The sequence below is a fragment of the Octodon degus genome, unplaced genomic scaffold (genome assembly GCF_000260255.1).
Source record: "Octodon degus isolate 3935 unplaced genomic scaffold, OctDeg1.0 scaffold00012, whole genome shotgun sequence".
Taxonomy (NCBI): domain Eukaryota; kingdom Metazoa; phylum Chordata; class Mammalia; order Rodentia; family Octodontidae; genus Octodon; species Octodon degus.
The window spans coordinates 5,592,161-5,604,456 of record NW_004524588.1 but is presented as its reverse complement, the minus strand read 5'-3'; the positions used below and the strand labels follow the sequence as shown (position 1 = coordinate 5,604,456).

Genomic DNA, 12,296 nt, shown 5'->3' with positions numbered 1-12,296 from the left:
TTCATGTCTCCTCAGCTTTGGTTGTCACCAGGAAGGTCCGGTCCAAGTTCTAGGAATGTGGTGGGGGAGGGAGAAGTAACACTAAGGTGATGGGGGGTGGAAGGGAGGGAGGGAGGCAAAGAGAGAGAGAGAAAGAGAGAGAGAGAGAGAGAGGAATGGAGGCAGAGAGACAGAAACAGAGAGAGAGGAAGGAAGGGAGAGGGAGGGAGGGAGGGTTGGAGGGAGGGAGAGAGAGAGAAAAAAAGGAAAGAGAGATGAGAGAAGGGAGGGAGGAGAGAGAGAGGAAAAAAGGAGAGAGAGATGAGAGAAGGGAGGGAGGAGAGAAAGAGAGGCAGAGAGATAGAGAAACAGAGAAAGAGGGAGGAAGGAAAGGAGAGGGAGGGAGGGAGGAGAAAGGAAAGGGGAGGGAGGGAGGCAGAGAGAGAGAGGGGGAGGGAGGAAGGGAAAGGGAGGGAGGGAGATAGGAGAGAAAGGAGAGAGAGAGATAGAGAGAGATGAGAGAGAGGGGAGGGGAGAGAGAGATTGTGTCCATATGTCTTTGTGCTCTATGCTATCATGTCCCAGTCATTAGGGTGGGAACTTGACAGGTGCTGTCTTATTTAATCAATGCAGCAGTCTTCTGAATTGGTTTTTATAATCCCTAATCCCTAATTATGTCTGGGGATGCAGCTCAGTGAGAGCGTGTTTGCCTAAGTGCGCACTAGGACCTGAGTTTTATACTCAGATCTAGAGTGGGAAGGGTATCATCCCCCAGTTGTATCACTGAGCAATTACAAGGCTCAGGAGCTTAACTAACTTGTTGAATATCATACAAAAAGTAGGTGAGGGAGCCAAAATGTATTCCTAGACTTTCTTATTCAAAAAGCCATTTCGCTTCGCCCTCAGGGTACTTTCCTTTTTCAGATCCCACTTTCCAAGTCCAATCTGGTTTAAGTGCTGACTTCTTCATAGAAGTTACTAGAAGCATGGAGAGAACATCAAGATAGAGTGAAGCTGGAAAAACTCATTCTAGTTTTTTTTTTTTTTTTTTTTCTGGTTTAGAAGAGCAGGCAAATAACAGGTGAAATAAATTCAGGCTGGAGGAGGAGAATTTTAGGTCTGATTCGTGCAGCCACTAAGTTTTCTTCCAATTAAGCTATCAGCTAAAGTTAAAATTGCTATAAGAAAAATTTACATTTTTAGTTCAAGAAGTACCCTTGAATGAGACATAAGGCCCACTGAGATACATATCTATGGCCGAAGGATTCCAAAAAGAGTATCTTAAAAGTCACCCGGTATTTTAACTTCTTTTAATAATTAATGCTTTACCATTACTGTGTTGTCTTCAATTTTCTTCACTTACTGTTGTTCTACCTGCTCTAAAGGAACTTCTGACAACTTCTATCTATGCCCTCACGCTCTGTGTGCTAAGACCTGCTAACAAAGCTCCCATCCTCTCCCTTTCTTTCCTGTCCTCGCAGATTACAAACATACTCCCTCTCTGCCTCCAGCTCACAGAGATACCGCATCATCCATGTCCCTTACCTATCCCAGCTCCAAGACTCCAGCTCCTACCCATCATCAATAGCTCTCTCAGTTCCTACAGGTTACTTGGCTCCATCCCATAATGTCAGTTGTCAGAGTACAGGGAGGCAAGCTTTTATTTCAATGAATTTGAATAATGAAATGAGACCACAAGGAAGTGGCAAAATGTGAAATGACAGTAGAACAGAATAAAAGGCATCTTCCTATCTCACTGGGGCCAAGTACTCTAAGAAGTTTGAGAGAAATTCCCCAAAATTCATCTTCAGTACATCTCATCCAAAAAAAAAAAAAAAGTAACAGCTAGCATTTGATAAGTAAACACACAGTTTGTTTTTTGTTTTTTGTTTTTTGTTTTTTGTTTTTCTATATTTTAGTAGAGTCCACAGGGTGTTCAGGGTCTCACTACATAGATTAATCTGCCTGTGTTCAGCCTCCCAAACCCTGAGATTACAAGAATGCACCACTATGCCCAGTCTCAATTGCTATCTCAGTGTGCCCCCCAGGGGTGGGGCTGACACAGCCCACTGGGGATCAAACCTCGGCAGCTGCATTCTGCCGAAGCAGGTGCTTTTAGTCCGCTGAGCTATCTGGCCGGCCCTATATGCAGCCTTTTCTAACATCACCTTTTTTTTTTAATTTTAAAGAGTGAAAACAAAAACAAAAGCAAAAAAAAAGACAGGAACAGAGTAATATACAGTAACACTTATGACACAGAATTTCAAAACAAGACTAAAAAATCAACAATGGTTGTTGTATTACATATTTTTATCATCAAACTCGTTACTCAGATTCACAGATAGAGGTGTGCAAGATTGTACCTCTCATCTTGTTTTTCTAAATGTGTACTGTTCGTAATGTTTTATTACTTATCAATTATAGGTATACTCCCTTTAAAATAAGCCAAAAAGAAAAGGAAAAGTGAAAAATTTATTTTATTTAAAGCAAGCATTAATGTTTAGTTATTTGATCTAACTTTATTTCTAGCCAAGACTGGAGGCAGCATCCACTCTCTGCTTTGAGTTAAAGGGACATTTTATCAAGTAAGCCTACATTCCCATTTTTACTGGAGGTCTCAGTAACTGCAGAAAATTGGCTTTGTAGGCACTGGGAGATGACATCCTTCATACGCCAGTACCCATTTAGAACTGGTGTTAAATAGCAGTCAGCAACATGAGTTCATAGGTTGGGATGAAACTTGGTGATTCCTGAAGCAAGCTGAAAGGTTTTTGGAAAGTAACATATTTGAGCTGGAGCACATTTTGGAAGACAGTGTAGTGTGCAGAATACTGAATAAAGAAATGAGAGGCTCGGGATGACAGAGTCTAACTTTCCTCTGTTTTTATAATCATTTAACTTTCTGTGCTTAACTGGTAATATGTAGGTAAATCTTTGTTTTTTTCTATTTTTTAGCACAGGCTCTATAGGGTCTTACTACGCAGATCAGACTTGTAGTGATTCTCCTGTTTTTAGCCTCCCAAGCTCTGAGATTACAGGCGTGCACCAACACAGCCAGTCTGAATCACCATCTCAGCACACCCTGGGGGCACGGCCAGCACAGTACACCAGGGATCGAACCCTGGCCACTGCGCTCTGCTTAAGCAGGTGCTTTTAATCCCCTGAGCTATCTGGCTGGCCCTATTGTGCTATTTTAAGTGGTATTGAACAAATTATCATTTTAAATACGTGTACCGTTGTACAATGATGTCCTTATTCCTGAGGCCTTAAGGAACCCTGTGGACACAATCACGGAATTACTTAAGCAGATGGCAGAATCTTGGAGTACCAACCAGTGATTTCAGCCATTCTCTTTACATCAAACACACCTGTGTTTGGATCCTGCCTTGGCCATCCTGTTCCTGTGTGACTGTGGATAAATTACTGAACTTCTTTGAGTCTCCATTTTCTTATAGATGTTATGTGTAGTTACACTCAGTTTGCAGGATTAGTGTAAGAAGTAAACAACATGATGCATAAAAAGTGATTATCAGAGTAGATAGGATATAGCAAGTATATATACTTTACACACAGTAATACTACTTGATATCTGCATAATTCTTATTTGATATTTGCTGTCTGTGTTAGTCAGCTTCCCATCACTGTAACAACGTGCTTGGGATGATAAACTTATAAAGAGAAAAGGTCAGGGATGGCTTAAAGTTGTGGAAGTTCCACTTCCTCTCAATGGCACCATCCTTAGGACCAAGCTTTAACACATGGGCTTCACTATGGCATTATCCAAACTAGCATAATCTTTAAAAAAAAGTGAAGGTTTTAATAAGAAAAATGATGAATGAAATAATCTTTGTAGGATGAACATAAAAATCCCAGCTGTTCCCACCCAGGAGTTCTATTCCCTTCACTTTCCCTTCCTTTTCTGCCCACGATTCCTTAAGTGTTCTTCTGAGTCTGAGTTTGCCAAAACTTTATGTTTACTTAGTTCAGCTAAGACAAGTTAAGAAAAAGAATCAGGCACTCTGTGCCTGGGGATGTATGTGAATTAAGGAATTGGACATGCAGAATCTGCTCATGTAGCTTTTTTAAAAAATAATAAGATATTATTAGGGTCACACTGTCCCACAAAGTTGGCCAGGTTTCTGTCTCTCAATCTATCATCCTTTGATGTCCTAGAAAGTGACTTCTGATTTTATCTTCAAGACTGCTGCCTCCTAACTCATTTCCCATTTGCTTTTCTCCTTTACTGGCAAGGGTTAGAGTTTTGGTGCTCTCAGTAGAAAAATAATATGAACTCATAAAACCAACATTCTGTAAAAAAGCTGAATCTCATGGAACAGGCAAAAAAAAAAAAAAAAAAGACTGGAGCCAGGAAAATTCCTGAAAGAGACAAACGCCTACCCATCCAAAAAAGAGAGAAAGCAGGGACAAGCAAGGGCAGGGAGAAGAGGTAGGTTTGCAGAAAAATATGTTAAAATTATTCCTTAAATGTTTCTTTTAACACAGAAACACTATATAGAAAAGGATGTCTAACTTTTTTGGTATATCTTCCAGTAAATATACTTTTCTGAGAATTATCTCCCCCACATGAATTCCTAGCAGCTCTGCCAAGCCTCCCTTTCTGCAATCTCTTCTTGAATTCAGAGCTCTCTGACCTTGTTCTCAATGCTTTTCTCAGTGCTGTGGAAGCAGAAATGCTCTCCAAGCAGCCCCAGGAAAGATCAGCCCAGTGAAAAAGCATACCACCCGGTCTCCTCCCAGATTGAACCAAGTTTTAAGTTAGAGGTACCACAAATAAATCTGTATTCTAAGAGCACACATAATACAGAAGAGTAGGGGCTGGGGAGATGGCTCGGTGGAATAAGCACTTGCCTGGCAAGCACATAGGCTTGAGTTCAATCCCCAGTTCCACCAAAAATATAATAATAATACAGAAGAGTAGAACTTATACCTGTATTTCTCTCCATTATATTTCCAACTTGCAGTTGTCACAAAGTAGGTGCTTGGTATGTTGGATGGATGGATGGATGGATGGATGGATGGATGGATGGATGGATGGCTAAAACAGATGGATAAGTCTACTTTGAGCATTGGCAAAGGTGGTCATGTTTCTGTTTTCCTCTTTAGAGCAAGTGGAATAAGATCATAAAGTTCTCTGTGACGACATTTGAGGACATTCCTATAAAATTTGAAAAACTAAGAAATCAATCTTATCACCATCTCGTAAGTTTGCTATCACTCTGGTAGTGTCCTCACTCATTCTCCCTACTAAATAATACTTTTCCTCAGTTAAGGACAGCTTGCTTTGTAAATATCTTTCACAATTCTCCTAAACCCTAGTACAGGGTGGAGTCTTATGTATCTAATCTTCACAACATATCCTAATTAAGAAAACACAAACTAGCAGCCAAAATTAATTTTTTTAAATTCTAATATTTCATTGTAATTTGCAAACAATGTTTATAATCTCAGACTTATTCATAATCAAAGTAATGTTTATTTATCTTTTCTCATAGCTCACTTTTTCTTTTGGAGGAAACGGGAATTGAACTCAGGGAATCACTTATTTTACTGAGTCATCTCTCCAGCCTCATAGCTGACTTTTAATGTCTAACATGCTAAAGTTATCTCAAAGATTTTCATTCTATAACTCAGACTGTACTTAAAATTTACTCAGCAAACCAAATCTGCAAGTCTCTTCATTTCTCCCCAACATTTTTCTTCCTAGCTTCACTCTTCTCTTCTATCTTTATTCCATGAGGCCCCCTTGGCCCTTTCCAATATAGAGCCACCCTTGCATCTTGAAGTGCTCCAAGTGCTTTTTATAAAAACAAGGAGCTGACTTAGTGCTAGAGATACAGCTCAGTAGTAGAGCATTTACCCAGCATGCATGATGCCCCAGGTATGATTCCCAGCATTGCAAAAAACAACAATATAGCCTACTAAGACCCTATCTCAAAAGGTTTCTATTATGCTTTTCTGAAAAATTAAATGTCAAGGGAGGTAGCTCAGTACAAAAGCCTTGGGTTTAATCCACAATACTGAGAGGAAGAGGGGAAGGGGGAAAGAAATGGAGAAGAGGGGGAGTTAAATCACATGTTTACATGTGGAAAAGGAGAGACATTTTTTGAAAAAAGGATTAGGATGTGAATGACTTACTCATGTTAAGGGTGACGCACTGAACCTGACCTTGGACTATATTATTTTCACACCTTTTTTTTTTTTTTTTTTTTTTTTTTTTTTTTTTTGCAGTACCAAGGATTGAACTCAGGCCCTTGAGCTTGCCAGGCAAGTGTTTATTCTACTGAGCCATCTCCCCAGCCCCCTAGACTATATTATTTTAACTAAGCTAACTATATACATAATGCTTAGTTAGTTGGTCCTCAATCATGCAATGTAGTAAACTGACTCCTGCCTTTTAAACTATTTATTGATAATATAATAATTTGGGTGATTTATCTGGGGAAAAGGCTCACAGAAGCAACTCTAAGAATTCATGATTTAAAGAGAGACACAAACACCAATGTTCTTAGTGGGAAATTATGGTGGTTGAGTTTGTCAGAAATAAGCATACCTTGTCTTCCTTTGAGGTCTTTTTAAGATCTTATCACAAAGAATCTTCCAGACTGCAACTGACCTAAGGCATTTTAATAAAGAATCCTTCAGTATTTGTAAAACCTCTTCTTAGGGCAGCGAGTAGAAAGAAAACTCTATCAGACAAAAACAAGGAACCATCAGACTCCAGCTAGATGTTTACCACTGTTCCCTGAAATCAGGGGTAGAAAGTACAGCCAAGCATAGCGTCACATGCCTATAATCCCAGAACTTGGGAGACTGAGGCAGAAAGATTCCTGCAAATTCAAGGTTGGCCTGAACTACATAGCCAGACCACGTCTTAAAAAAAAAAGTGGCTGGACAGCACACCTGCAGTCCAGGCCCTGGGTTGATCTACCCAGGAATCAGAGGTCCCAAGGTTGTAGATCCTCTGCAGTCTGCTATATACACTGAGAATCAAGGCAGTCTGTAAAGACTTTTGCCTTCCCAAGCAACAGAGCTGTATGTGCTGGAATAGGTTTTCTGACTGCCCAGGAAGAGCGGAAGATCTTTACAGGTAACCAGAGGCACCAGGTTGAAGTCATCCTGTGAGAAAAAAACAGCTCTCTGGGGCCTTGGTGTACCGTGAAGATGCATGTTTCTGAAAGCCTGTGTGCAAGGATGTCACTGGATAGTCTGGAGCTATGGCTCCCTCCTCAGGGAAGGGTGTTGTCTGCACCTCCCACAGAGCACCCAGCACAGCACCTGGCAGCTCCTGTGCCACTCACTGCGAGCCTATTGAATTTGTAAATCAGCAAGACAAAGCCTCCGAGCAGGACAATGCCCTCTTCTCCTTTCCCTTCTCCATTAAGAATATCAGTCTGAGAAATCACCAGGGCATAGTCCTGATTAATGTCACAAAACCAGAGGAGAAAGTTACCAGGAGGCTGGCCAAGTGATATAATGGAAGGGGCCAGGGGACAAATTTGCCAGAGATGTATATCACCAAACAAATACTTCATTCGTTTATGAATGACCGTCCAACCATACTGCAGAGATATCTACAGTGTAGCCAGCACGAGTAGCGCAGTGTTTCCTTCCCCAACACCTGTCCTCCATCCATGCGGGAGCAGACAGAACATCACTGTGGCTCTGCCTGTGGAGCAAATCCGAAAGGCCCTTGAGCAAGGCCAGGAGGTTAGAGCAGGGAAGAAAGTAGAAAGGCAAACCTGTGCTGTGGCAACTCCCCTTTCTGTGGACTTTTGCCCAGCTCTGGCCAAACACAGGGTGGCCACAACTTCTATGCCCAGGCAACACCCTGATGTAGCGCAGTCAGATCCAGGAGTGAGGGAAGGCTGCCCACTCAGTAGATAATATCTGGAAGGAATGAATATTTGGGAAGAGTCCCAGGGCCAGCTGGGTGCCAACCAGTCCCCACCTTTTCCAGCCCCCTCCCACTGGTTCCTCCCCTTTCAGCTGCTCTGGTTCTTATAAAAACTCAGCCTTTCCCCAACAGCCTGTAGGAGCCTCTCCCTACTGCTGCCTGCCAAGACACAAGACCCACCCCGGGACCCTCAAGCAGCCATGAGGAGCCTGCTCCTTCTCACCATCCTGGCTGCCCTGGCTGTGCTGACTCTGTGCTACGGTGAGAAACCCTGCACCCCAAAGTTCCTCTCTCTGGTTTCCTTTTCTCCCTCTAACTTCCATTCACTGCTGCTGTTCCTCCCCCTCCTCCTCCTCCTTTCTCTGTGAGCATCTCAGAGTGTATGAGTTTAACTTTTCCTGGTCTCTGTGGACATGGATTTCTTCCATTCAGTCTAGTCCATGCTCTAAATATTTAGATGTTTATAAGCAGCCTAACAGGCTAGCCCTTGTGGAGGTAAATCCCGTTACATCTACCAACAGCAATTGCAGGAGGAAGACACCAAATTTCCAGCCCTGCACTCTTAGTTTTAAGGATATTTATTTTTTAGACTTTGATATCAGTGGATTATAGCTATTTCACAAATCATTTACTATTTTGAGAAAGACTTTTAAGTTTTCATGGGAAGTATGAAATAGAATTCTTTCTGGGGACAGGATAATGTTATAAATTGCTTCACGGAATTAATTTTAAAACAAAGTGGATTTTTTTTCTTTTTTCAAGAATTTCAGAAGTTTTATTTTAAAGCATTCCTGGCTTCAATTTCATAACTTCTGTTGTCAAAAAAAAGGTATCTATGGCATTCATATGTTGTTAAGCCTGCATTTGTTCAAATGTTACAAAAGGAAATTTGATGCTACTTTATTTCTATGATTCTCCTCTTATACTTCCATTATCCAGGCATTTTAGCTGTTTTTAAGCCTAAATTCCATCATCAACCCCAAATATTATGTTCTCACCTTTGAAGATATACACAAATTCTCTGTTTGAGAGGATCTGACTTTGCCATCTCCCTTCCAACTTCCCGAGCAAACTCACTTGCTCACCTTTGCAGCCTCTTGGTCTCAAATGTACCTGCTGTGCTCAAGAGCAATACAAGGCGAGGGGCCTCATTGTGACATCCTCTCTGCGCTGGCCTCATACCCAGGGAGTGAGGTGGGGACTGTGGTTTCTGTGGCTGCCACCTTAACGTGAATTCTGAAGAGGCTTTGGAAGCCCTCTTAGGAACCCGTCCTGTCCAACCTGGCCGAGCGCTGGAATCCTCCACCTAGAAAGGCCTACCTGTTTCTGTACCCTCTGTACTTTCCTTGACCTTACTCACAAACGGGCTCCAAATAATGGACAGAAAAAAGGCTCCCTGGAGATTTCTGGACAGCACTGAAAATGTTGGTTGTACTTGTCTGAAGACCTCTCAGACGCTGGAAAACTTTAACCAAGATTTGTCACTACCTCCTTCGCCAAATCAGATAAATACAGAAAAATTTATACAAAACCCTCCTAAGTCGTACATGCTTGAAATGTGTCATAATACAATTTCCAAATGTGCTCTTCACACTTGACCTTTTCCTCTCTTTCCACCCCTGCATTTAGCCTCTAGCAGCATGTGAAAACAAAATAAATAACCTACATAATGAATCTTATTTTTTTTAATTCCAGAATCTCATGAAAGCATGGAATCCTATGAAATTAGTAAGTGAATATTTGGCTTCCTTATTTCAATCTCTGGCATGGAAGAACCTCTCCCTATTTGAAAATAAACACGGTGGCAAGACATGTAACAGAAAGGGCCTGTTTTTGGAAAACTAATGCCCATGGAAAAGTTGCCAAATAAGTAATGTTTAAAGTTTGCAGCAGTCTCCTATGACATTTAAAATACCTTCAACATACTTAGGAGCCATAAAGTCTCATGTAGGAATCTGAAGCTGGCACCACACCAGCCGCATAAATGGAAAAGCAGCAGTAATCTTACATGGCAAAGACCAGAAGGACAGCCCACAAGAGCTGGAGACTGCAGGCGTCAGCAAATGGAAAGCCATGGCACATCTAGGCTTACAGGGATCCGGTACATTGACAGGCAGCTTAGCACGCTTGTTTTTAACATGTAGCTTATCTTTGTAGTTTTGAAACTGTTCATGTACTAGCCATCTAAATTATGCTTTATAAGTTCTCAAGACAGAGAGAATTTCTCCTCAAATAAACTAAACCGTGCTGAGTAGGAATAACTACAGTAGTGAAAAGCAAAGTGATTGCCCAGAGATTAAAAACAAACAAAAATTGTCATTGCCCAGGGATGCATCTCTAAGACAGAAATGGGTTATTCATTTCCTTTCATAGGCGAATTATAAAATCTGCTTTATCTCACACTTTGATTTTTGCTTGTCTCTGGTTACATAAAACACAGCAAATTAATGAGCTTTTAAGTACATTTGCGCAAGGGAACTGTCAATGAAATGTTTTCAGCTGCTGTTTCCCTAAAATGGCACTTTACTTGTTTTCTGTTTTAAGGTCCCTTCCTTAACAGAAGAAATGCTAACACCTTTATGTCCCCGCAGCAGAGATGGCGCGCTAAAGCCCAGGAGAGGTGGGTGACGGAACTTGGCCTTGGGTTCGTGGGGGGGAGGGGTCTCCCACTGTAAAGTCCCAGATCTGAATGGACTGAGAATCAGGTTTCATAGATTGTTTCCAACTGTGTCTCAAAATCAAACAATTTCAAAGTGGAGTACAGAAAGCACCCCACTGTTTAGAAAACTCTTGCAAAAGACTCAAAAAGCAGAGGGAGGAAGGAAGGAAAGGATAGAGAAAGAAAACATCTGTTTTCATTAAAACCGAACAAAAAAAAAATTGCATTTACCTTCTCTGTCTGTTCTTCCAGTATCCCTTGATATTGGCAGGAAGACTCTCTCCAGTATTTAGGTTTCCTTTCTTCTTCTCTTCTTTTTCCTTCTCCTTTCTTTCTATACGTCTCATTGTTGGCCTCTCTCTCCACTTTCCAGGGTCCGAGAACGCAACAAGCCTGCCTACGAGCTCAATCGAGAAGCCTGTGATGACTACAAGCTTTGCGAACGTTATGCCATGGTTTATGGATACAATGCTGCCTACAATCGCTACTTCCGGCAGCGCCGAGGGGCCCAGTGAGAGGGGGGAAAAATCTCTTTTGCTCCAGAATCTGAAGCCTGGTTTTGCATCCCCCTTGCAGCAGCATTACTCAAATATGTAGGCACAGTACGATGCTTGTTTCTTCCATAATATCCTGCCTGGGTGCCCCCCCTCCTTCCTGCTCCCAGATTGTTAAGTAATGAAAGTGCAATGTGTTAAGGTGTGTGATTATACATAATAAACTCCTGGTTTGATACTTTCATCTTGTAAACGTGATTTCTTCAGGAAAAATTATCAGATATTTAAATTATGGCCCGTCTAACCCAGAATAGGACATTCTGTTAATTGGTACTGAGTGTTGATTAGAAGCAAGAAATGTAAAAGGCACTTGTCCAGTCATCCAGGGATGATGAACCTTTTAGCGCTTTAAAGATGATACAAACAGCTCAGCTGACTTAAGTGCCTACTTCAGCAAGTGCAAGGACCATGGTTCTATCCCCAGTCCTGCATGCCATGCCAGCCCTGCCCCCAGCGTGTGCTGAGCCTGTGGCCAAGTCCAGGTATGGTGGCACACACCTGTAATTCCAGCACTGGAAAAGCTGAACAACAGGAGGATCACTACGTGTCTGAGCTGCATAGTGAGACGCTGTACCAAACAATAAATGAAAAGGGAAAAAAAAAAACATACCAACAGCCTGCTGCAGCAGGTGTCCCACACCACCGCGCTTTTTTATGTTGAGTGACTGTTTCTTATTATGTGCTTTCCTGAATTTTCAAATTATAAGTGTGGCAATTATAGAAATCACTTGCTTCTTTTCTCTTGCATATCAAAGATATCAAGTAAAAAATGGCTACAGTATCAAGGTAACCTGGTAGAAGCTAAAATGAAAATAAAAAAAGAAACAACAAACGAAAAACAAAGGGTAAGATAACAGACTTAAACCTAACCACATTAATAGTCACATTACGTGTAAACAAGCTAACCAATTCATATTTTTCATCTACACAGATATATTCCACCATACATTCTTATTATTTCTGCTTCATTCTTCCAGTTGTTTTTCCGAAAGCTTTAGATAATAGGAAAAATACTGCGTGTATGTGTTTATGTACTTTTGATTTCTAGTGTACTTCTTTCATTGTATGTACATTCAGATATTCTTTTTAAAGTTTTTTAAAATTTTTATTTTTATTGGTACATATACCTGTAGCACACAACTAGGAAAGTGATTGATGGATTTATGCATAAGGTCACTCATTCCAAAAA

At 41.2% G+C, this 12,296-nt stretch overlaps 1 protein-coding gene across 1 annotated transcript; it reads left to right on the top strand.

Annotated features, from left to right (window-relative positions):
* The first annotated feature begins 8,016 nt into the window (after positions 1–8,016).
* Mgp (matrix Gla protein) lies at positions 8,017–11,291 on the top strand. The gene is made up of 4 exons (XM_004626090.2): positions 8,017–8,155; positions 9,590–9,622; positions 10,439–10,514; positions 10,927–11,291. Exons 1-4 carry the CDS (start codon positions 8,095–8,097, stop codon positions 11,066–11,068), a joined length of 312 nt encoding a protein of 103 aa, XP_004626147.1. The 5' UTR covers positions 8,017–8,094; the 3' UTR covers positions 11,069–11,291.
* Positions 11,292–12,296: the final 1,005 nt, after the last annotated feature.

Coding starts and splice junctions, on each gene's coding strand:
- Mgp (XM_004626090.2), top strand. CDS start 8,095: ATGAGGAGCCTGCTCCTTCTCACCATCCTGGCTGCCCTGGCTGTGCTG. Junction 9,623..10,438: donor CATGGAATCCTATGAAATTA/GTAAGTGAATAT, acceptor TTCTGTTTTAAG/GTCCCTTCCTTAACAGAAGA. Junction 10,515..10,926: donor CGCGCTAAAGCCCAGGAGAG/GTGGGTGACGGA, acceptor TCCACTTTCCAG/GGTCCGAGAACGCAACAAGC.